At 30.8% G+C, this 26,386-nt stretch overlaps 2 protein-coding genes across 4 annotated transcripts; one reads left to right on the top strand and one right to left on the bottom strand.

Annotated features, from left to right (window-relative positions):
* The first annotated feature begins 498 nt into the window (after positions 1 to 498).
* On the top strand, positions 499 to 4,492 carry LOC100799244 (auxin-responsive protein IAA26). Of its 3 annotated transcripts, XM_014766123.3 has the most exons (7): positions 510 to 1,009; positions 1,111 to 1,252; positions 1,403 to 2,013; positions 2,809 to 3,101; positions 3,467 to 3,614; positions 4,044 to 4,108; positions 4,189 to 4,492. In XM_014766123.3, exons 3-7 carry the CDS (start codon positions 1,526 to 1,528, stop codon positions 4,233 to 4,235), a joined length of 1,041 nt encoding a protein of 346 aa, XP_014621609.1. In that variant the 5' UTR covers positions 510 to 1,009; positions 1,111 to 1,252; positions 1,403 to 1,525; the 3' UTR covers positions 4,236 to 4,492. The 3 variants fall into 3 exon arrangements, with proteins under 3 accessions (XP_014621610.1, XP_006595122.1, XP_014621609.1); XM_014766124.3 differs by having other exon boundaries at positions 499 to 1,252; positions 4,196 to 4,492; XM_006595059.4 differs by having other exon boundaries at positions 509 to 1,252; positions 1,400 to 2,013.
* Positions 4,493 to 14,786: 10,294 nt separating this feature from the next.
* LOC106795655 (FBD-associated F-box protein) lies at positions 14,787 to 15,668 on the bottom strand. The gene is made up of 2 exons (XM_041007953.1): positions 15,216 to 15,668; positions 14,787 to 15,151 (listed from the first exon to the last, which is right to left on the bottom strand). Exons 1-2 carry the CDS (start codon positions 15,393 to 15,395, stop codon positions 14,816 to 14,818), a joined length of 516 nt encoding a protein of 171 aa, XP_040863887.1. The 5' UTR covers positions 15,396 to 15,668; the 3' UTR covers positions 14,787 to 14,815.
* Positions 15,669 to 26,386: the final 10,718 nt, after the last annotated feature.

Here is a 26,386-nt window from a genome sequence, read left to right as displayed (position 1 = left end):
GAGAAAGAGAGAGGGAGAGTGCAGAATAGAACAGAGGAGACAAGATCATGGGATCTGCATGTTTTTATTGCAGAAGCCCTGCAAATATGGATCATGCAAATCCTCTCCCTCCAAAATAAAAACAAAAAAAGCAACCTTTGCTATCCCATCCATCAATTTCCTGACATCTCAAAAGCACCCACCCCTTTCAAATTTTAATTTTAGTTTACCCTCTAATTATGTTTTCTAAGTAATTTTTATCTCACTAATCTTATCCAACCCAATGAAAATCTTTAACCAACCAATTATGTTCTAAAAATTAACATTGGCTAACATTACCATCATTACTAAAAAGGGTAGTAAAACTTTGTCCCTTCATGCCAGCATGGACTTTGGGCGTGCCAGTGTCCCTCTCTTGGACTTTCAAGTGCTTAAGTAAACTAATTCGCCTTGACAGAATCCAGAAGGAAAATAAAAAAAGGTGCTAAATGATCAAATTGGGTGAGTATGATGATTAGGGAGAAATTAAATCCACTACATTGCAAGTCATTTTCTAGCACAGGATTAATAAAGGGAAGGGAGTGTTTGGGGATGTGTGCTAATAAGGTACATAAAGGAATAGGAGCTAGTATAAGGGTATAGCCGTAGGGGGATAGTGCGAGTATCTTTAGGGGAGGTCAGCACTCAGCACAACACAAGCACAAGCCACAGCATGCTTTACTTCCTGTGCTAAACAACCTTATTTTTATGAGACTTGAGGTTGCGTGCATTGTGCTCTAATTCCGTTCCTGTTTTGTGTTCTTGGGTTGGTTGGTTTGGCCAAGGGGAATCTCTCTGGTTTTTATCACCACTCTGTCTCTCTCTTTTTTTTTTTTTTTTCCTCTCTCCTTTAAAAGAGGAAAGACAGAGAGAAAGAGAAAGAGAGCAGGAGAACCCACTAAGCGTGCAAATAAAAGACTTAAAGCAAAGCTAAGATTACAATCCCATGCTATTATAGCTCCCTCCACCTTTGCTTTGCCTTGCTTTTCGGGTGTGTATTTCTCTTCCTTCCTTCCTTTCTCTCTTGGTGGGGTTTACGTTGAGCTGTGATAATACTTGCGCGTTCCTCCTTCTGCTACCAACGTTTTGCAGTGCCCAAAACCTTAAAAACCTTTTAAGTTTTCCATTCTGGCTGTTCGCTCGGACTCTCACACTTGTCGCAAAGAAGCCCTTGTTTCTCACAATTACAAGATGTGGTATTTTGCGGATTTAAGCTGCGACTAGACCTGTAACTGTAAGATTCCCACTTCTCTAACCCCAAGCCTATATCATTTTATGTCCATTTTTCATATGTTATGTTTTTTTTAAACGACACATGTTTTCAACCTTTTGTCAACTAACTACTAACTATTGTGTGTTTTTTTGTTGTTGTTGCATGAAGCAGTGGGGGTTCTAGAGTTTGTTTCTGTTTCTTGCATATATATATATATATATATATATATATATATTTGGTGAGTGATATTTGAGCTAGGAGGAATCTTCCTTTTGAGTGTGGTGTGAACAAAAGATGAATGAAAGGTCAAGAGACGAGGCATCTCCTCAGCTGTTAGATTTGATCTCAAACGAGAGAGAGTGGCAGATGAACAAGAGAAACGAAGGAAAGTCCTCAGAAGAAAGAAAACTCGAACTCAGGCTTGGTCCACCTGGTGAAGACTGGTCTCTGGGTGGTAAAATGAAGAACAACAACACAGAAAGAGAAGATCAATCTCTTCTCTCTCTTGGTTGCTTCTCTCCTAACATTAACAGTAATGCGTTCCAAAGCAAGGCCTCTCATCCATGGCCAAACTACCACCACCATGGCCAGGGTAACAACAAAAAAGCCTCTTCTTCATCATTTCTTCAGTTCCCATCATCAACCCAACCTGTGATGATGGGAAAAGATGCTTCTTGCCCTAAGGTGGTGGTAGAGTTGCAGCAGAATGGTGGTGATGGCAAAGTGTTCTCTCCCTCTTCTGCAAATACAGCTGTGTCCCAGCCTAACACCTCTCAGAAAAGGTACTCCACCTTTTTTCTTTCTTGTATCCATTTTTTGTTACTTTTCGACAGAGGATATTCATTCCCAGAGTCACGTTTCATTTTTATTTTCTCGTGTTTGTGGTCCATGCAAACTAATCTCTGGCCCCCTTCTTTCTACTTGTCACCGTATATCATAGATCTAGTGTTTCACAAAACCCTTGTTGCACTTTTGAGTGAGAGAAAAAATAACTGGAGTTTTCCATTATTAATTACTATCACTTGTATGGTTATGCTCTCAACCACAGAGAGAAAACACAAGGGAAGGGACAATTTTTAAGCTTTGATCTCCCTGTACCCTGTACTGGCCGTTTTTGTTCTGTTATACTTCTTTGCCATGTTCTCTCAGATAAGTCCTCATCGGTTTTTCGATGCTATCTGTCACTTATTATGTGCCTTCGTTATCTTCCTTGAGGTTTGACATTGGCATGTGAATATCTGACTCTGTCTCTATTTCCCTCTCACTTTGTCTCTCCGTTTTTAATTTCTTTTTGGTCCCTCGTGGCGAAAGCCTGTTTTTTTTTTTTTTTTTTCTTGTTGATTTGGATTTTAAAAAAAGAAGATATGTATAAGTAATAGTACTAAATATGTAAACTTGATGAGTGATGGCAGGATTGTGCTAGTGTGGTAACTAGTGTGAGCTCTTTAGACTTTGGCCCCACCTCGTCTTTTGTTTTTTTTTTTAACTTTTAGCCTGGTTCTTACCAGTTTCACTGTACACTTTCATGCATAACTTACCATTTTTCCTTGTGGACCCATTAACAAACAAACAAACAGAACTGCTCCTGCTCCAGTGGTGGGGTGGCCCCCAATTCGTTCATTCAGGAAGAACCTTTCAAGCAGCAGCAGTGCTTCTAAGCCACCACCACCTCCTGAGTCTCAGGCTGAGCAGCAGCACAACAAGGTTGCTGGTAAAAAACCTGTTGACAACTATGCTAATAATAAAGGTTTGTTTGTCAAGATCAACATGGATGGTGTTCCAATAGGGAGAAAAGTGGACCTCAATGCTTACGACAGCTATGAAAACCTCTCTTCTGCTGTGGACGAGCTATTCAGAGGTCTTCTTGCTGGTAATTTTTGTGACACTCAAATTCTGGGATTGTTTATTCTCTTGTAGTTGATATAAATCATCCTTGTGTGGACATTTTTTTGTTTACTACTCTTGATTGATAGCTACCCAACTAGTAAGCAAAAACTTAAAATAAGCTTTTTTTTAAAAAAATATGACTAGCTATGATGTACTAGGGGGTTGGCCAACATTAATTCAACATTTAATGCTTACGGTCAATCTTTTTCACCAACCATGTTTTTAAATTCAATTTGTATTTGGCCCTTTAGACCATTTTGTTTTTCCACGCTTTAGTTATCTTCCTGATTGTCAAGAAGGAAACTTGGTGAAGTTATCTGATTTTGTCATTTTCTCACTGCTGTTCAGCTCAAAGAGATTCCTCTGCTGGTGGGGTTCACAACAAGCAGGAGGAAGAGAAAGCAATTACGGGGTTATTGGATGGAAGTGGAGAGTTTACTCTTGTTTATGAGGATAATGAAGGAGACAGGATGCTTGTTGGGGATGTGCCATGGCAGTAAGCATCTTATCAGTATCAATTTTATGCACTATTATTTTATTTTATTCAATACTATTATATTATATATTGTACCTCACCACTTGATGTGAGGACCAATGCCGAATTAACATTTTGATCTCAAAACTGCAATGAATATTTAGTTAGATTCCTTGTGCTTAACAATTACTATATATTTATATGAAACAACTTTTTTTTGTGCCAATTGTTGTGAATAAATCTGAAGCAGTACATGCCATGGTATGTCTGTTCTTTCACATGATAACACCTGTATAGGACTGTCCCCTCTCAGAAATACAAATAAACTATAAAATAACTCGCGCAATTGGCTTTTCCCTTTGGCATTTTTTTTAATGATTTAGAAAACTATGATTGGCAGCAAAGATAGTTATATTATATGGTTTTTTAATGTCTACATATGCTTGGCAGCATGTTTGTATCAACAGTGAAGAGGCTACGAGTGTTGAAGAGTTCTGAGCTTTCTGCTTTTACCCGTGAGTTGGAATCTTGTTTCTCCTTTTCCCTAAAGTTTTAAGTTGTGATTGAAAAATTGAAGAAATGCTATTGTTTTTAGTTGGCAGTAAGCAGGACAAGATACCACTTGACTCAGCAATGAAATGAACAGCGGTTTGAGGTTTTTGTTCACCTGCTGAAACTCGAAGACTCATCTAATTTGAAGTTTTGGTTCTTTTGTCTGATGAAAAGATCATGGAATGAAGCTAGTTGCGTACATTACAACTAAGTAATGTGATGAATGTGTTTTTTTTTTAATGAAGATTTGAAATGTTTATGGGTTGTATAAATAGGGAAGGGAAACTTCACGGATGTGTGTACTTATGATTTACTGTTGAGTAACCGTTAACTTGTTTTGGTTTGTATTTTGAAGTCCCTTTTGTAGGTGCGGTTTTTCAGGGTCTTAATAATTTTCACTTCGTCATGGCAAAGAGTCAAATTTGGGACCTGTAAAAATATGGTTTTATTTGCTGGAATATTTTTCTCCCAAAATCTATTGATTTTAATTAAACTTCTTTTTAACAAGATTTGCTTCTCCTTGCCCACATATGTCGTGGTCCTCGTAGTTTTAACTTGTTTTAATAATACTGAAATTTTATAAACCAATTTCATGGTCTGATGCAATTCAGAGTCTTTAGGCAACTCTGATAAGCATATTTTGAACAATTGGTCCTTATTATCATCTTTTAGGTTGGCACCCCCGTTTTTTTGAAAATTATTAAAATTTTAAAATTAACATTTTTGAAAAGAAATCCTATTTCTTGTTCCTCATCCCCTGGCCTGAATTTTGTTTTCTTGATTAATTTTAAATACAAAGGGAGGGTTTAATTTAATCCAATAAGTTGCTAAAAGTGAGAGTGTGGTCTTCCATTCCATGATATTGGATTGGTACGTGGATATGTCAGGTTTAGAATATTATAGTTGTGGGATGTGTGAACACTATTGGGATAGGTATCTTGCATGGATTAATCAAAGAGGCGCGAGCAATACTAGGAGATAGAAATAATACCATAAAGGGAGAGTCAAGGAGCATTGTATCTATGAGTATGGCTATAGTATAAATGGGTTAATAGAAAGCGATTTTAGGGAAGGAATTCATGGTCCTTGTCATTGGGAGGTGCCTAACTTGGATGCCTGCCAAAACACGGAAATTGACCCTCACGTCGCACGGATTCATAACACTTGAAGAGATTAGAAATATTTTGAAAGCAATATTGTTAAATTATAAAAATAAATAACTGAAATAAAAAAAAAAAACATATTCGTAAAGGAGACAAAATATTGTTAGATACTGTGAATTAATTGATGGTAACTACGCTTAATGCATCATATCCGAGAAATTAGGGGGTATATTGGATTAACATGATAAAGGATTTTAAAAGTTTTTTTTTATATAAAATAAAATCTTGAGATATTTAAAGATATTCAATCAAAACTATTAAATGATAAAAATAAGATTTTGAGGTATTCAATTAGGATTATTAATTTTTTTAAAAAAATACAACAAAATTAGTAACAATGTGTGCCTGGTGGGTGGTATGGGCTGCGATAGTGTGGTATATATGGATCCATAGAAACAATGTAATTTTAATGCAGCCAATAATAATAAATTATATTTAATTAGCAATTATATATTGTAATTAAGAGACTCAATTTGATTAAAATGTCAGTTATTTAAAAAATAATAAAGTGAAGTTTTTATTTGCAGAAAACCTAAATATTTATATTTTTATGACAATTTTATATAGTAATGTAGAAAATGACAGAGTAAAATGTTTTAACATGTCATGTAAAGTATCTAATTATTTAAATTTGCATTGAATTCACGGTACCCATTTAAAAAAGAAAGAGCAACACAAACTCATTATTACACGGACCGGTGCTTTAACTAATGCCTACTATTGTTTTTTTGTTCAATTATTTTTATCTTTTCCTCGAACTTTTTTTAACCAACATAAAATTACTCGAGGAGAAAGGTGATGTAAGGAACATGTACGCATACATGAAAAGAAAAAGTGCAACTCTGTGGGACATTGTCATATATAACATGCTAAAATTCAAGCATGTATTATAGAGCAAAACAACAATGGAATAATAAAAACGTTTATACATTTTTAGGTGACAAATGAATTTGCATTTCCTCTCAAGAAGGTGGCAGAAAGGGGCATCATGCCCCTAAGCAGAGTGATGACAAAAAAATAATAATAAGGCCTTTTCCATTACATATATGTCTCTGCTAAATTTCTCGAAATTTGTTAGGCTTAGCATGAACTTACCTTCGTGGAAATTCTCTAAAATGAAGAATTAAGACAGAACAAATAATATTGGCAGAGGGCGGGAGTTACAAAAGTTTAATGTCATTATAATGAGAATTCATTAGGTTCGCTGGACTTTCTTCTGGATTTTTTTTTAATTCTGGAATGGTGATGCTTATGGGGTGATATTGGAGAGTCCATAGAGCTGTAAATCCATTTCATTTGGGGAAATGATTTGGAAGGTGATAGTGCAATACTTCCGGGAATTCTAGAAGATGCCTTGTAAGGTGGAAGTGCAATACTATCAGGAACTTGAGAAGGTGACTCTGATGGTGGGAATTTGGGGTGGAAATAGGGCAGGGCAGGCCAGGCTTTAAAAGGCCTGAGTCTAGTCTACGATTAATTTTTGAGGCCTGAGTCTGGCCTATATCCTATCAAAGACTTTTATTTTGGCTCGGCCTAGCCTTTTTAAAAGTCTAGCCTGGCCCGGTAGCCTATTTAAAAATCTTCTTCACATTAAATCTTTAATATTCCTAGTTATTTTTACCAAAAAAAAAATAAAAATAACACACCTTCTATAATAGGCTAAACAAGGCATTAATATATAATTTGCCTTAATTTTTAATCTAACGTTAATTTAGTTGGTAGTCCTAAAAATATATTAATAATATAAACAGAAATCACCAAATGATATAAAATAATCTAAAACAAAAGAAAACATCATACTTGAGGTAGTATCATCCAAGTCTATCAAACCAACATATTAATTATTATCCAAGTCTATCAAACCAACATATTAATTATTACAACAAAAAAATAAAGCTTACATCTCCATTCTATTTGAACAGAATCGGTGTATAAAATATCTACCAATAAAATTAATAGTAACGTCATTTCATCATTAGCTCCTCCATATTCACCATAAGATAAGATATGATAGGATATGATTTTGGTATATGAACGTAATAGGATATGATAATATATGATTTTTGTATAGGTACGTGATAGGATATGATAAGATATAATTTTTGTATAGGAACGTAGGATATGATAGGATATGATTTTTATTTGTTCTACAATATAGTAACGTAATAAAAGAAAAAGAAAACCTAATAGGAATAGAAAAAATGAATTATTAACAGAAATAAGAAAACTAATAAAAATAATGAGAAATATAAAGAAACTCATACCTTGTAATTAAAATTTTACTTAATTATAGGAATGAAATCTGCTAGTTTTTTTAAAAAATAATATTAATTATACCCAAAAAATAATATATATATATATATATATATATATATATATATATATATATATATATATATATATATATATATATATATATATATAGGTTTGCCTGTCAGGCTTTTTAATAAGTCTAAGCCTGACCTATTTAATTTAATAGGTCAGGTCGTAGGCCCCTGTAGGCCGGCCTAGCCTATTCTCACCCTTAGTGGGAATACAATACTTGAAGGGCTTCAGATTCTTGAATGGTTCAGATAGGTGACTACAGAATTTAAAATTAAATTTGGATAATTGTGGGTTTGAACATCATAAAAAAGAAGTAATAAACTATTAAATAAGTTGAAATAAAACTGATGGGGCTAGTTTTGTGAAGTTACTTCAAGCAACTGCATTGCTTGTTTTTTTGGCCTGTCAAAGCAGAGAGAAAATGCATGGCATGCCCTGTATATCTTACTAAAAAATACTAATAATTTTAATCGATTTCATTGATTGCCTAAAAAACAATACAGTAAGGGTTATCCGTAAGTCAGATAATAGTACAACATTTAACATTTATAATTGTCTGTGCCTAGAATGGTAAATCGTAAAGCTGAAATACTCAATAAATTAAATAAACAGTAGAATAAATAATGTTCAATAGCAGAAAAATAATAAATATCTGAACCAGGCTTAAGGAGGGTTGTTTTGTAAAGAGGCTTGGAAAGAAATAACTTAGAAGAATAATTAATCGTTTTGTTGCTGGGATTCGAGGGACCAAGGAGTCAAGGAGGCTCAGAGATCGTGTATGGTTCTTTCGGATTCTCTTTCAACAGAACAAGGGACAAACATCCCTATCTAAGACTCCTAAACCATAAAATAGAGTTATGGACAAACATCATTTCTTGGACCCCTCCTCCTCCATCTGTCTTCAAGGTGAATGTGGATGCAGAGACACTTATGGAATATATATAGGTATGTGTAATTCTCTTTGGGGTTTGAAAAAAGCTTCTTTTTGGTAAGGTGGCCTGAGCCTTATGTTCCAAATGATTCTATGGTTGTTGTTCATATGATCCAGATTGGGGTGATAAGATCTCAAAACTTGAAACCTATGATCCGGGAGCTAGTTGCAATGTTGAATAGTCCATATTGGAGAGCCTCGGTGATACATGTTCATAGAGAAGCAAATACTTGTGCAGTTTTTTTTGCCAACTTGGGCCATGAAACAGATTCTTTCTTTACCTTTGTTGATGTTATCCCAGGGGATGTAAGTTCACCTGTTTCATGGGTTCTTTAATCCTATTTTCCCCGTTATAAAAACAAATCTTTACAGTTACTAGCAAAAATAAAATTGTGTATGTGCATTTCTATCATGTTAATTTAGATATATTATAAATTTATTTTATTCTTAGTTGATGTGCATAATTTTAATTTAATGTATTTTTTTCTAAATACAAGTCTATCAATATTTCTTAAAACACTCGGATGTAAAACAATAATGTATGATAATGTCTTCAACCTGAAAAATTAAAAGTACAAGTATAAATTTTTTCCACCTATGCTATTTATCATAATTTTTAACAATAATTTTTATAAGATTAAAATATAATTTTTATCCTCATATTTTCATTTTTAAAAAATTCACTATTTTAGTTTTTCAGTTTTTAATTAAGACATTTTGTCCCTCTTTTTTTTTAAATCCATAACTTTAATATTTGTGACAAATTTTAAACTTCAATTTATAAAATAAAAAAATTGATCAAGTGAACGAAATGTTTCAATTTAAAAATAGAAGATTAAAATTATGTTTTTTTAAAAAAAATGAAGGGCAAAATGTCTCAATTTAAAAATAAAAAGACTAAAATCACATATATAAAAGATAGGGGATGGAAATTATATTTTAACTTTTTACAAATATATATATCACTTTCTTTTGTATCATTTCTCTATTGTTTTCTCTCTCTTTATTTTATCATGTTTAATTTACATCAATGATATTTTTTATTTTTAAAGTATTTTTTATTATTATTTATAGACATGAAATTTATTTCATAGTCTATTTTCCAATTCTTATGTGCTTTTATCTTCTTCTTTTTTATTCTTTTGATCCCATTCAAATATAAAAAAGCCACAAATGATCATTTATGAATCAAATTTATTTTTTAAATTTCCCTGACATTGAACAAATAAAGTGCTACAGAGTTGGAGTTGCAGAGACCCAAATATTGTTAAATATACCTAGATTTTAAGTAGAGTCGTATAAATTGCAAGGGAATGAAAACAATTAATATGGACAGTTTAAATTTCAGTAAACAGTAAGTAAAAAGAAGTGAAACTGAACTTAATTATTTGTTTTTTTAGAGAAAAATTAATTATTTTGTTACTCGATTTTTTTTAAAACGAAGACAAATAATTAAAACTGATTTCCCTCCATTTTTTAACGGAGACAAATAATTAAAAAAAGTTGTTTATAAAATGAAAAAAAATTAAATAAGTTGAAAACAAAAAATGGGAAATTGTAATTATAAGAATTTTAAAAAATGAACAACTTAAATTAACAAATTGGTATATTTTTAAAATTAACAATATGGGTAGTTTAAAATTTCAGTAGATGGAAACAATAAGTAAAAAGAAGTAGTCTCACTCTAACATTCTTTCTCATGCCCTAGGCATCTTTGTTGTTAGACCTAGTTAGTTTTTCTTGTTCCTTTTTATTCTCATTCATCAAAAGAAATTAGTTATCTTTCTTACTTTTTTTTTAAAATAAAATAAAATTGCATGTAGATAACTAGATTGGATTACATGTGATATTCCATTAATGGGGGACCAACATAATCATCACTATAATTTGAGCCATATCTTATAGTGTGATACTAATCCAATATGAGACAAATATTATGGAATTAAAGGAGATATTCTAATAAGATAACTTGAATCATAAAAATTCAGTTAATTTAGACTTAATCACAATTCGATTCGAGGTAAGAGAATATGATTTAACATATTAATATATCATAGATGCACCAACTCGAGACTCAGAAATACATGAATGAGATCGGTCAACTATCGATGATAAATAATTCTCTTTGACCTAGGAAGACAAATTAAACTTTACACTTCATTTGAGTATTTTTAGTTAGGTCAACTCTGTCATGATGAAATCTTTTCCGAAATAAATTGAAACAATTAAGACTAAACTTCCTTAGGGAGACAAATATTTAAAAAAAAAAGTTTAAAAAACTTAAAAAACGAATTAAGTAACAAACTGAAAGATTTTTAAAATGGTGTAATCAAAATGAAGGGAGATTTTTAAAATTTAAAAATATGAACATATTTAATTTATAAATTTGTGGAATTTTAAATTTTCTTAAATTTACAGTTTTAATTGAAAAAATGGTACATTTTTTAAATTCAAAAAAATGGACATGTGGTATAATTACAATCTGAAAAATTAAAGTTGTACAACTTCAAATTAAGGGGGATATGTGGTAAAGTCCTTGCTGCGTAATTAATGGGACGCCTAAGAACTTATAATATGGCGTTTATAAAATGTGCATACAATCATTTCTGACAATTAAATAATTTAGTTGGTTGGATATGATGTGTGAGTGTCATAAATTATCATGTTTAATTTTTACCAATAAAAAAATCATTCACAGCAAAGGATGATAACTTGATGTATAAGAAAATCTTACGAGAAAACATTGGAAAGCCTAACAATAATCTAATATGGTCGTAAGTTTCATAAATGAGAAACATTACAATGTTTTTAGCCAAACATTTAGATAGGAAAGAAGAAATTTCACACATATAACATAAACCGATTCCATAAAGAAAAATAATTAATAGCTTTTACTCAAGCATATTTATAACAGGAAATTTAGCACAAATCCTAAATTTGACATTGCTGGGATCTGATAACACATTGACTGCCTCCAATCATTTCCTGCGGCCAAAACAAAAATAGCCCAGTGTTTCCAACCAAAAATAGCTGAAGGGATGGCCTTTAGATGGAGTATTCAAGTGGCTCAGAAATGTTTCTTTTGAAACTGATTGTCAAGACCTTTTTTTGGAATGGTGTAATCAAAATGGCCCTCATCTTTTTTACCTCTCGGGTATTTTACAGGATTGTAGAGCCCTCTTAGGTGGTTCTGCTCTTTACTTTTTGTCTCACAATAGGAGAACTAGCAATTTAGTAGCTGATAGATTAGCCAAGATGGCTTTTTCTTATACTGATATGTGTTTGCTTTTACTTAAACTTTAATACATGCTAGTTTTTTTTTTCTCTTAATCCGTCGGTTCTGATTAATTCAAAATTTAATTAAAAAATAAATAAAATTTGATAAAAAATTATTTCTATTAAGGATTCAACTATTAAGGATTGATTAAGGTAGTATTTGTGTTTTATCACTTAGTCATGCTTTTATCTTAAAAAAAGGTACGTTCCTCTTGTCATTTTTCATTACAATTCATGTTCTTATTGTTCTACTTCTCCCACCTGCCTTCGTCTTTTCCAATTTCTCTCTCAAGAGTCTCGTCCCTTATCTCTTTTAAGATTTCTCTAAGTTTGCATTGACACACCTACTTGTTCACGTTAAATCATTTCGGATGAATCAAAGCTTATTTAAGTAAGGGGTCAAATGAATGAATTAAATAAAAGGTCATTCCGACTATTGAATCCCCACTGGCCACTGCTGAATTTTGATTAGTTTGTGCCACTTATATGAATGTATTTCTATACCTATATGAATCAAAGCTTATTTAAGTAAGGGGTCAAATGAATGAATTAAATAAAAGGTCATTCCGACTATTGAATCCCCACTGCCACTGCTGAATTTTGATTAGTTTGTGCCACTTGTATGAATGTATTTCTATACCTATAAAATTATAGCTTATTAAAATGGAAAAATTTTAATCACTATTTCCTTTTTCTAATATTTCTTGAGTAAAGTATCAAATTAGTCCTTTACTTTTGGAGGCGTTGTCAATTTGATTTCTGAAATTTAAAAAATGTCAAAATGATCATCGACTTTACATTCCGTTTGTCACATTAGTTTCTGCCGTTAGTAGTCTCTTAACACTGTTAATAAATGTATGATGTGGCACGTGAACGCATACGTGGAACTTTCACATCAATTTATTCTACTTGCCACGTAAGGATATATTAAATTAACATTAAAGGGACTAAAATGACATAATTTAGGTGATCATCTTTTCCCCCAAAATGTTAAAACTCTAACTTCTCTTTGTAGAATCTCCAGTCTCAACTTTAGACCAAAGTCTGGTATTGGTTCTATTCTACCTATTTCAGTTGCACCAACATCAATGTCTTCATCAACCCACGAAAAGAAATTACATCGATCTGCATCTTGCTGCACAATACAAAATACCTATGTTCAATCTTGCACAAAAATTAGAATACAAAAAACATCATTAACATTACTTACTTGTGGTAATGGACAAACATAAAATAGTCTTCCATTATTTCTTGTCGTCCTTGCTGTTCGAATGGTAGCTCTTCTACGACAATAGCAGAGACGATTTGACGTGACATTCCCCCTTGTGCTTGAATTAACAGATATGGTAGACCACAAAATAATAGAAGAAGAACTACAAAGATGGAGAATGATGAATAAGAGAAGAATAAGAATTGGATGAGAGTATGAGTAGGAGGAAAAATGGAATGAAAGCGTGAATGTTAAAGTTGCCGTTAAAGTTTTAACATTTTGGGAAAAAAGATGATCACCTAAATTATGTTATTTTAGTCTCTTTAATGTCAATTTAGTTTCTCCTTACGTGGCAAGTAGAAGAAACTGATGTGAAAGTTCCATGTGTGCGTCCAGGTGGCACATCACACATTTACTAACGGTACTACTAACGTGATAAAAGGAATGTAAAGTCGAGGATCATTTTAACATTTTTTAAATTTCAGGGACCAAATTAACAATGCCTCCAAAAGTGAGGGACTAATTTGGTACTTTACTTAATATTTCTTAAAATCTTTGTCATTCTCCATTTAGTTATAATTTATTTTGTTTTCAGGTTATGAATTTGGACTTTATCAATTTCTCTCCATCAACTGTTACTCCATTGAAATTCATGATGATCAACAAATTACTTTAGGAGCACGTTGATAACTATGAAATTTGAGTAAATTTAATAGTTAATTTTGACTAAGAATGATTGTAATTTTTTTACTTTATTGTTGTTTTTAATGAAATAATAAAGAAATTAATATCTTTTTAATTTTTTATTAGGGATTGAAAAGAAGAAGATTTCAAGTGTTTTGGAGGAGAATTGATACAAAAATTGGAAGAAAAAATCTTGAAGAAAAATTAGAACAATTGAATAGCCCGCTTAGTATGTACCCTCGTTAAGCACAAAAACTAACTCAGGCTTAGTGAGAAGAAAGCCCATGAAAAAACTTAAAGGCACGCTTAGCGCAAATTACCTTAGAGAAAGACACAGGCTATCCACCCAGCCTATCAGGACAATAAAAATTATATATATATATATATATATATATATATATATATATATATATATATATATATATATATATATATATATATATATATAATGTAAGATGAGAGAAATAACACGCATTCTAGAGAGAAAATCAAAGAAAAAAATATACTTATTAACCAATCAAATTCTTTTCATCAATTAAATGAAAGTTTACAAGTTGAAGATAACTTTGTGCACAAGGATATTTTTTTTATCATTTCAAGCTTTTTCCGTCGACTTCTGCCTCTGTAACTGCATATTGTCATGTCTTGTAGTAGTCTTGCATTCTGCACGATATATCTTTCAAATTCAAATACTGTTTCGTAGCCACCATACTTATAAACACAACATGTTCTAAGATGCGATGAGATGCATTTAGGAACACAGTGAGAATTGCCACCCTCCCCTATCATAGTAAACGTTGTTAACAATACATATGACGTAAAATTAGTAAACATACAAAAGGAATCACCCTTAAAGGCTTTAAACTCAACAAACCTGATCGATGACAAGATGTTGGAGATTGGGACAATGCTTAAGCACTTTCAACACCTCCATCCAGTTCCTATTATGTTCCGAATAGCTGAATTCAATGCGAGTTAAATTGTGAAATTCGGGAATCAAGTCCTCATTAATTTTCACTCTCTAGTCCATCTGTAAGAGGTACATCCCAACAACAAAAATATGATCTTTAATCATAACAAATCAATTATTTAGTACCCAGTTAATGCGCAGGAACTGAACATTGTGAACAACTTCCAATGGAATTTGATCTTTATTCATAACAGCACGGACTAGTTTGGGCAATTTTTTAAACTTTGCTTCAATTGCATTGCTTGTAGAACCTAAATATTTTAGTTCCATGTCCTCAAGATTAGGACACCCAGAAAGAAGCTCCCCAAAGAAGTTTATATTCTGAGAAAAAAAAACATGAGGCAAATGCAGGATTTTAAGCAAGGGAAGATCAGCAGAGGAAAAAGCTTTCAGACTCAAGGAATCCAATTGGAAGACATTTGTAGGCGGAATCTTCAGAAAGATTGAACGGGATCACGCGAGCGGACAAATGCATTCATCGAATCAAGAAAGTTATGATTCATTTCTCCGCTGCGGCTGGCAAGGTAAAATCATACTTACAGTCACAGTCGAAGTCGAAAGCGGGAACTGAACGCCAGAGAGGTTTCCACCGCTTGGAGAGAACAGAGGTTGCTACAGCATCTTTGGTAGGGAGAAAAGAGAGGATATAACAGAGAACAGACTCCGTTAAGCTGCTAAAACTATCAGCCATCACGCCAAATTCAAAACTTTATATGTTACCACATGCCAAAGGATTTTATAAGTCTGATGCGCCATTAACTCATCTTCTAGGCACATATAAAGAAAATACATTTGTTATTTTTAATTTTAAATCAATAACCGGAAGATAGTTTTTTTTTTTTATCTTTTCTTTTTCTGCAATCTTAAGAAATTAAATTCTTGTCGAAACAAAAATAGACACTTTATCTCATCAGGAAGAAATCAAATTCAGATCAAAGAAAAAATAATCTTTTTTACTTTTTGTTATCTAATATAAAAAATCAGATTTAAATTTAAAATATAATTTTTTAAGCATTTCTTTTACCTAATCATAAGAAATAAAATTCAAAATAATAGAAATATTTGTTTTATACTTTTAGTTTTATTTGTTACCAAATCAAATGATTTTTTTCATTTCAAATTTAAATTTCGGTAACCCTAAATCAAATCAAATATATTAGAGGATATTATCTATTTTTATTTAAACTCAACCTTTAGCCAGAAAAAAAATCTCATTAAATATATTTTCAATTAGGTTAAGATTATTTTCAACAAGTTAATTTTTAATTTTTTTTACTAACTGAAAAACTTATTTTATTATTCAGTAAATATTTTTTTAGTATTTTTTAAAATGTACTTCACTATTAACGTGTTTTTAAAAAAATTATTAAATATATAAAAATTAAAGGAGATAATGTGAAAGTAATGATGTGACATTTGTTATGTGATGATTTACGGGTCTCATATTAATGATAAGGATCAAAGTAAAAAAATTAAAAACGTTACGTAGAAAAATAAAAAAATATTAAATAAGTAGCCATCTAAAAAGTCAGTATATCTCAAATAAGAAAAATATACTCAAGTCTATAATATAATATAAATTATAGTACTAATGATTAATTACTATAATTATAGAAAAAGTAAACACATGGAATATTATGGACACTTATGTAACATTGATGATGCGATATTTTTTTTGTTAAAAAAGTTTAATCCTATATTATATGAATATGTTTATTTAATCCCATATTATAATATAATAATTGGTATTTATATTTATTTGTTATCATGTTCCATTTCTTAAAAATAATTTAAATTACACTGATATCTTGCAATTGTAAAATATATCCGATTTTTAAGAGATAACTAACCGTGGTGCCAATTGTAGTATTATTAGCGAGTAAACTATTACTTTCGTCTTTAAAGTTGTGAGGTGTTGGATTTTTTAAAACTTAATTTTACATATTTAATTCAAGTTAATAAATTAAAATTAATTATTTAATTTTAAAATAAATAAAATATATTTTATCTAAAGTGAATAAAGAGTATAGTTTTTTATAACTAATTAAAGATAATTATTAAAATTTAATATTTTTATATTTTATTACATATATTTACGGATTTTAGTATAATTCTAATTATTAAATTTTAATTAAAAATTATAATTCTCCTAAAAAACAATTAAAAATTATAATTTAATTTTTTATCTATTAAATAATATGACATACGGGATAATCAAAAGTTATAATTTCATTTTTCAAAGATATAAAATCATTACTACTATTATTTCAATATATCCTTTTCTTTTTTTTCTGAAGGTATTTTAATCTATCATTACACAAGATAAATGTTTATGTTGTATATATCATATAAATTTTACGATAAATAAATATTTTTAAATATATAACTAATATTATAATTATTTGATGATAAATAAATATCCTGATTTGAATATATAAATAATATTTTTAAATTACCATGTATTACTTAAGTCTTGATTTAATTTAAAATATTTTTTTAGGCATACATAGAAGATGATAAATTGAAAGAGATGGAAAACAAATATAATAACAAAGAAAAAAGAAATATAGGTTGGAACTGGCGAGAATTCTTTTTTTAGGCATAGATAGAACTTTATGTTATAATATAATTAATTAGCTAGTAACATTTTTAAAATGTTACTTTTAATATGTAAAATTGTTATAAAATACTAGATTGATAACATTTATTAAAATTTTGTTATTTGTATGTGAAAATGTTATCAAAAATCTTTTAACAGAATAAACATGATATAATATTTGATAAAATGTCATAAAAAAATAAATATTAGTAATATATCTTACTAAAAAAAATACTTTTATTGTAGTGTGACATAATATTTTAACGTGAAAAACTTTCAATGAAAAAGAAAAAAATTACAAATAAGACCAAAGAAATGTTTTTATTAAATAGAAAAAAATTACAACTTCTCTATAAATATAAGGAGAAAATAATTACACACTTTTTCTCTTAAAATAGAAAAATAAACTTAAAAACCTCCTAAGTATTTTACTCTCTCACGATGAGATGCCTAAGACGAAATGCAAAAATGATGAGAGGAATGTGCTATTTATAGCCAAAGGATGGAGCTTGATCATTAAATGCATTGTAGAATTTTTCTACTCCCCGACCAATTCACATTCTGCTATGTAGAAATTTTGCACCCGTGCTTGTTGACATTTTATGCCACAAAAATGGCTTTACTTACTTTCACGGTTTCACAGCTCCTAGCCTTTTAATTTACAGCATTTATCCATTATGCGGTAGTAGTGATCTATTACTAGTACAATAAAAGGATATATTTGATTGCAAAAAAAATTTAATATGAAGGAAACCTAGGTAATTCCTTGAGCTACGTACAGATAATATATTATTCTGATCATTATTAGCGAAAATGCTAATTAAAGTTATTAAGATCTCATCATCCTTGTGGAAATTTAAGCGTTCCAAAACGCGAAGCATGCATGTTATTACAAACAAGGCACCCAGGATGAAATCATTCTTATCGCAACCAACAGAGTAGGGTTCTAAGGAAACCGATACATTTTCAATTAATCTCTCCCACATGACCCAAATCCTTACATCTTAAGACAAAATAAGCAAGAAACTGGTTAAACATGTAAGAGCTAGCGTATTGCATAGATCCCTTAACAATAATTACATAAACAAAGATTCCATAATAAAGAGACAAATATGTTCTTTATCTCTACGGAATTAATTAACAGTCCGGGACTGATAAATTAAATAAAACCCAAATTCATAAAAGGTCAAACATATCATGCACCCTGAAAAGGGGCAAAACATGAAAAGAAAAAAAATAATAATAAAATTATACATCTGATTCCATCCCTAATTAATACCTAGTTAGCCTCTACCCTATTGAAAAGGGAACTCAGCATAGACTTTAACATCCTTCTAGTTGTATTCTATGTAACATGTTTTAAAGATAAATAATACTAGTACTACCTAGCTAAGGAAAGAAACAACAACCACATCTAGTTCCTTGATATTTCCATAAAAGTGGAACAAAAATAGGTACTAATCAAGTATAAATAATAGGCTTCATCAATAACTTGCCTGGCTTGAGCCTGTGTGCCGTATGTGTAGACTAGACGACAGTATGAACAAGAGAAATCATGGAGTCATCACCTTAACTCATCTTGTGTTCTGCCATCTCTGCAGTTAGATCCACCCTATGAGGTGGATAGTTTCAGCTAGAACAGGTTCTAAAGCCATGATATATATATATATTGAGAATAGGCTTTTAGATCAGTGAGGGAAAAAAGTCAAGTAATTAATGGGGTTTGGGAAAATAAGGGTGATGATATATATATTGTAGCTGTAGTTGTATTATATGAATAATGATGATGGATCACCCATTAGTTACTTTTGTTCTTTGACCCAACCCTTCCTGCATTCTTAGCCAAAGATGTAATCATACAGGTGTGAGTGGGAATCCTTTCATTTTTTTTGGTTTTATTTTTATTATATACTTTTTTATCTTTTGTTGTGCTCTATCAGAGTTCAGACTATTATGGAGGCACACTCAAGACCAGATCCTTTAAAGGGTACAGAACATGATCGATCATGCTCTGGACACTGCGCAAAAATATTCAGTTGTTTATATTTATTCACGTTCTTTTTATATACCGATGATGATTGGAGAAGTTACGAAATTATGATATTATGAAACGTTCACACACATGGGAGTCCCTTTTTTTAATTTCACGAACATTCTATTGGAGTACTATTACATTTCTTATAATTATTATATGTATTGATCCATCTGTATTTTTTCCATTTTCTACAAGTGGGGTCAAGGTTGTGAAACTCGTCAACTAGGGTTTGATTTCTCTATGGACAAATAAAAAACAACGCAGTACTCGAGGAGACGGCAACAATTTGGTTTGGGGCACCTTCGCCAGTATATATATAAGTATTCTATTGGCCAATGGGATGCCCTTCTAAGTCAAAATATAATCACTATGTCAAGCGGCTATTCTTTTTTATGCATTCTTTTGCCAGTATGACACGAATTTAACTACCAAAAAAGAAAAAGAAAATGTATACACCACCGACTCTATCTTTTATAATTATTATATTTTAATATGCTATCTCACATTCGTAAAAATTTTCTGATTTTATTTTTAAAAAAACGAAAACTAGCATTTTCTTGCTTTAATTTTTGAAATTTGTACTTTGGAATCTCGTATATTGTATATGTATTTGAAAAATTTTGTTTAGAAACTAGAAAGCACTGAAAGCAGAACGCATGAAAAGAACATGTAACAAAACAACAGGCACACGCGCATGGGGATTATGGAGTACTGATTTTTTAAATTTAGCGGGTTTCAAATGATTAAACTGTGATCTTCAAACACATATATGCTTTAACTTCCACATGCACAGCAATATAATAAAGTTTTTAAAACCATCAATTATTTCAATAACATAATTATTGAAACCTATCTAACTTCTACTATTCCATTGTGAAATTATAAATATATTAAAGGCCAAAATATAAGATGATGTGAATTATTTCAGTGTTATTTGTTTTCCAAAAGGAAATGATTTCATTGTTGTTTCCCATGCAATTTTTGTCGTACTAACCACTACCACTCATCACTACTTTGTTATGTCCATACCATCTTCGTCTTCTTTAACGCAATTCGTGTCGTACTAACCACTACCATTCATAACTACTTATGTCCAGACCACCATCTTTAAGAAACGTATCCATCATAGCTCATCTATGTTGCAAGAAACGAAAGAGCATAACCATTATTGAAATAATGGGATGTTAAACAGAAACCACGATAAACAAAAGATGTGGGAAAAAAAACAGAGGAAAAAAATAATTTAAAGACCAATAATTGGTAGTTTTCACTTTCAACGATAGTGGACCACTTTAAGCAAAAACAACCTCACAATCTCTGCAATTGCCTTGAGGAGGATACATCAGAAGTGGTTAATTCCTAATGGCATCTGAAGCCCGAAATGGGACATCTAGTATACCTCAAGAAAAAGTACTGAGAGGTTATGTTGGTTTATCAGATTCTTTTTTGTCCTATGAAATGACATGGTATTGCTTTCTCTAGTAAGTAATAATTAACATTCATATTAACATGGTTTTTATATTTTTAAGCATTTGGAGGAATTTCTTTAAAAAAAAAGCACTTGGAGGAATTTGAATTATTTTTTTTTAGTTTTAGTTGATATTTTACATTGATGATTACAAAATTTTTCTCTAAATTTTTATTATTCTTGTTCACAAATTATAAAAAGAAAGAATTAAATAAATTAGAAAACTAAACAAACTCTAGTTTGCTAATCAATGAAAATGAATTATATCTATTTGATGTTTTAATCAAATAGGGCAATGAACAACATGCTATAGTATGGCTGATAAAATGGTAGATAATCATGTTCTTTAACTATATAATTAGATTTCAATCCTTAGACTTATGTGTACATGGGTGACAAAATGGACTATTTGACCTAACCTAGCATGCCAATGCACGAAATACGAACTAGGCAGGCCTGAATTTCTAATAGGTTACAAATTTGTTGGTTTGCCCTATCCCATATTTCTCCTCCTAATTTTACATGAACTTTTGAAAAAAAAAAAAAACTCTGGACCAAATAGACTATGTAGTTTTCGAGCAAGCATTTCATGGATTTGAGCAGGTGTAAGAGCCTATGAGTCACGCCAAATTGATTGGCAGATCCATTGGACTAGACCCATTTTGTCACCTTTATATGTGTATAATTTTTTTCTTTCTAAAATGGATCAATCCCAGAAATAGTGTAGTATCTCAAGAGATTAGTCTCTATCTATCTAGATAAGAGATACTCTGACTTCTTTAAAAAACACAACAAGGATAATGCATTTCATTTTCAGGGAAAGAAAATAATTATACAGATTTATTTATGATAAACAAAACAGACCCCATAGAAATTAGGTAGTGTTACATGGTTGCTTTGAGGTCTCACCATATTACCTTTTTTCGGTTGTGGAGCAGAGTCACAACAGAACCAGCAAGTGGAAGCAAACAAACACAAAAATCCAAGAGGAAACTTGCGGATAGCAAGTTTTTTATTAGATTACTCAGATCAGATTCTAACCAATTCTCCAAATCCCAATCAACAAACTCACTGGTCTCAGATACATGTTATATGTCGTAAAGTCCAGCTCATAAGAAATTAAAGAGCACAGTGAACTTGAAAGAATTGGTCAAGTAGTAAAAGTGTAAAACAAGGTAAGATTTCACCTCTCACGAGCTCTTGTTTCAAATCTCTACCCGTCCTCCAATTTCAAGTACAGTATCTAAGTGTTTTTTGGAGTTTGGAACCTTTTCTACCTTAAACTGACTGTAGTTTTCTTACTTTATTATTTTTTTAAAGCATAATGGAGAGCATCTACTCAACTTTATGTGTAATCTCATTGGTATGAAGTGTACTGTAGGCAACTTGCCACAAAGCAAACAATAGGTTCGTGCCCTTTCCAATTCTAGATGAGAAGCCACTTCTTGTTTCACTTTCTCGTGATTCGAATCTAACGGAAAAATTTCCTTTAGTTCCCACTCTAGCTCACACTTGCTTACAGCCAAGAATTTACTCTTAAAAAAGTGTGTTTGGTTACATATAAGAGAAGATTAACGCGTGTTTTATCGAAACAAATTATACTGCATCATTTTTATGGATTGAACATGGCAATTTGTTAACAACTAATTAAACTGGGGTGACCTAAAACACAATGTTAAGAACTAAGTTCTCATTTGAATAGAATTTTTTCATAGGTTAAATTTAATTTATAATTTTTTCGAAAATTAAAGTATATAAATTGATTTTAATTTATAAAAAGATTTGATTAATTTATCCTTCTGATTTATAAATATGATTTGAGTCACCAAGAAGAAGGACAGCATGAAATCCTGAACCGTCATTAGAGTATTATTCAGATACACCTCCACCAAGCAATGATCTTCTATACTCAAAATCCGCCATCCATGACTATCATGTGCTTCTGACTCTCACCGTTGTCTTTTCTCAATATGGCAGCAGCACAAAGACGAGCATCACGTGTAATATGGCAGAGGCAGACCTTAACAACCAGCAGCTTCCTTACTTCCAGCGAGGTATGATATCATATATTCATCCCAAAAAAGTAGAGAGAGTAAGTTTAAATGGCATTTAATATAATGCGACTCATCACGAATCACAAATTCTAACCGAAATTGAAATACTGAAGGCATTTAACACATGAAAGTAAAACTTCCTACATGAACTCCAGGTCTTGAACAATACAAATAGTACTAATTAAAACTTCATTATAAAAGTTTGCTTCCATCCATAGGTCGAGATCGATGTAAAAGATTGGTTTACGCTACCAGTAAATTATGTGATCAATTCTCTACTACAGAGTGGCCAATCAAAAGCCTATTGGTATACCTTCATGTGAATGGAGCATACAATTTTGGAGGAAGAAACAAGCTTCATTTGCCATTTTGCATACTACTCTTGGAAAAATCAGTCCCAAATGCATAGCAGATTTTGTGAGGATGTACACTTGCACTCTCTCATTTTTTAAAAGTTATCAAATTTGTAAATAAAATCCTATATTTTATATTTTATTTCATTTATATTTATACAATTGAATCCACTTGATTTTATTTTTTATAATTTACACCCATTATTTAAGATTTTGGATCTGCGACTGCTTCACTCCATTGAAACTTTGAAGCAATATGAACTCACCTGTTTGCCAGGGCTTATACTATCGGCAAATAGACTCAGTTAATGGAAGGCATGAAAGTTTCCCCACTACTCTATGTTGATAACCTGCGGTCATGTATGCCGTCAGGCTTCAGTATTTATTATTAGATTGTTCATATTAAAAAATTGTAGCCTTTGTTTAAGACCGTTCACACAATTTAAGGGAAGTAAGATAAGAAATGCTTACCATTTCCCCAGAAAACACAAATTAGAAAATGACCATGCCATTTTGGTAGTGCTTGAACGACAAAGGATACTCTTAGTTGAAAAAAAAAATAACTTGGCATAATGATATTTTGACACTTTATTTTTATTTTATATAAAAGGCATCCCTTATTTTACTTTTTTTTTCTTCTTTTTTTTGCATAGTAAAAAAATAATTTTTTAAAATCTTTTTCCTTTTGTTTTTCTTCTTCTTATCAAACTACTTACAAAATCATTTTATTTTCTGGTCTTTTTGTTATTTTATTTTTCTCCATTTTCATATTTTCCTCCCTAAATCCAACAAATCATTAGAATTCAAAAGAGCATATCGCAACATAAAAAAAAAAATCGGTTGCAGAAGTAAAAAGCAAAAATGTACACCTCTAATTTCAATCTCATAGTCACAGCACTAAAGATAATCAATAAAGAAGGGAAACAGGCAGAAAAGCAATCAGGATTGAGAATTCACCGCATCATCACCGGAGAAGTCTTTTTGTACATTGGATAATTATGGCTCCCTGAAGCAATTGCCATCTCTGCATCAGAGGAAATGAAAAGGTAAAACCTGATTCCCTGTGTGTGCGCCTTTGGTTCAGTTATCATCACTCATTTTTAGGCAAACTTCGATAAAATGTTTAAAAAAACGCAGAAACTCTTTCATCGAGCTTTACAATAACGGGTGTCCAATTATTTACTAGGATTAATTTAAAAATCTTGGTGGGTGTTTGATTAACGTTGAATGATTTTGGGTTTAAGCAATTTTAACTATTTTTTTATTGGATTAAAAGATTTATATTGAGTTTCACTCATAATTCATATTTATAATAAAAACATCTGAGCATAATTAAATAAATTACTTCAAAATCAATTTTATAAAATTAATTACATTTGTCAAATTAATCTAAACACGCACTTAAACTTGTACAGTAAATGGCAAGTTCAGTTACATTATAGTCAAAGAGTGCTTGAATAATTTTTTTCTAGATTGGTCATAGTACTTCTCATACAATTTGTATAAATCAATTATTAGTTGCCAAGGAAAAAATAATTGTTGTTAATCAAATGAGCAAACTGTAGTTGTCAGGCAAAAATAGCTTAATTTGATGTCCCAACCATAAAAACGGGTGGAATTGCCTCAGTAAATTCTTGCCCCACCATACAACTATCCCAGTGGCACATGCAACACACAGAAGCTGGTTCCTCCAAAATCCAATCCTCACTCACTCCTGAAAAGGGAGGGATGCTTAAGAAAAAACAAATAAAGATTCTCAAAAACAGATATGAGAAAAAAAAAAGTCTATTACTTTGGAAACTTTAGCTGTTGAAGTATGAAAAATTATTACGTTCGAACAAGATAGTCTACTTTGAAAAATAGTATGGCATTTTTGGATGCAAAACGAAACCATATAATGTGAACCCTAGATTGTTAATAGGACAAGTTCAAACACCTCACATCTGGATATCTGAAGCAAAGTCTCAAAGACCAACGACCTCATTAAAATGGATACATCAAAGCATGATTTCGTAAAATTTCAAACTACAGGATAATTTTGTTAGGAAGAAATCGAATTCATGAAGTTGTTTCTTCCTTTCTTCTTTTTTTTACCATCAAATTGATCTTTTAGCTCCCACAGTTATACTTAAATACGGTAAGACAAGTTAAATACAAATAATTGTTTGACAAATTTCTCAATTGTCAAAAGCTTAACCGTTATATCTTGTAATCGATGCTTATAAATACTCCTTTAGAATGGTAAAATCCTATTTAAATAAATACATTTTTCAATAAAAATTGCTTTTCCCCTCAAAAAATAAAAATAAAATTGCTTTTAAACGCTTAAATTAACCTTAAACTGTGTACCCAGACATACGATTTTTCCCTACTAATTTGTGTCCTAGTCTAAGTTCTAACTGTCCATAATTCACTCAGCAAGAAAACAAAGCACATTAGTTAATTAAATATATTTATCTTTTCTAAAGTGAAAATATTATAGCTGATTAAGTATATTATAATTATTTATTATAATAAACAATTAAAATTATGCTACAATACAAATATTTGCATGATATTTTTAAATTTATTAAAATTTAATTTTTTATTTTGTAATTTATGGTATTACTTTATTTTCAAAGTATATGAAACTACTCTCTTTAGCTTTTAAAACCTCCCATAGATTACTAGATTGTTTTAGCGCATACGAGCAATGGACAAGATTGAACTCTAAGTTGATTAGACAAATTACATTAACCCTTTTTATATTAATTTTTAAAATTTATCTACAGAATATATTAAACTTGTTTTAAAAATTAAATTTGAAAGTCATTACTTTCATAGTTCCACAATTAAATTTTTGGAAGTGATTTTCAAATTATCTTCTGTAATTATATTTTTTTAAAGAGTATTGACCATATTTTTGAATTAAAATTGAGAAAGGTCTTTAAAATTCTTCTCGAATTATTTTTTATATGTAATGCAGAAAAGAATAGTATAATTAAAAAAATAAAAAGTAGATAGCGTAAGTTCTTAACTGAGCCCAACTACATGGTATGATGGTGAAACCCAACTAACCCGAACTAATAATAACACTTGTTGGGACCGTTAGGAAACTGTGGAGTGTGAATAATGAATATAGAGTCAAAATATTTAAAAGGTTATCTTAATCGGTAGTACGATAAAATAATTTC

Source organism: Glycine max, chromosome 13, assembly GCF_000004515.6.
Source record: "Glycine max cultivar Williams 82 chromosome 13, Glycine_max_v4.0, whole genome shotgun sequence".
NCBI classification, from domain to species: domain Eukaryota; kingdom Viridiplantae; phylum Streptophyta; class Magnoliopsida; order Fabales; family Fabaceae; genus Glycine; species Glycine max.
This window is presented reverse-complemented; position numbering and strand designations above follow the sequence as displayed.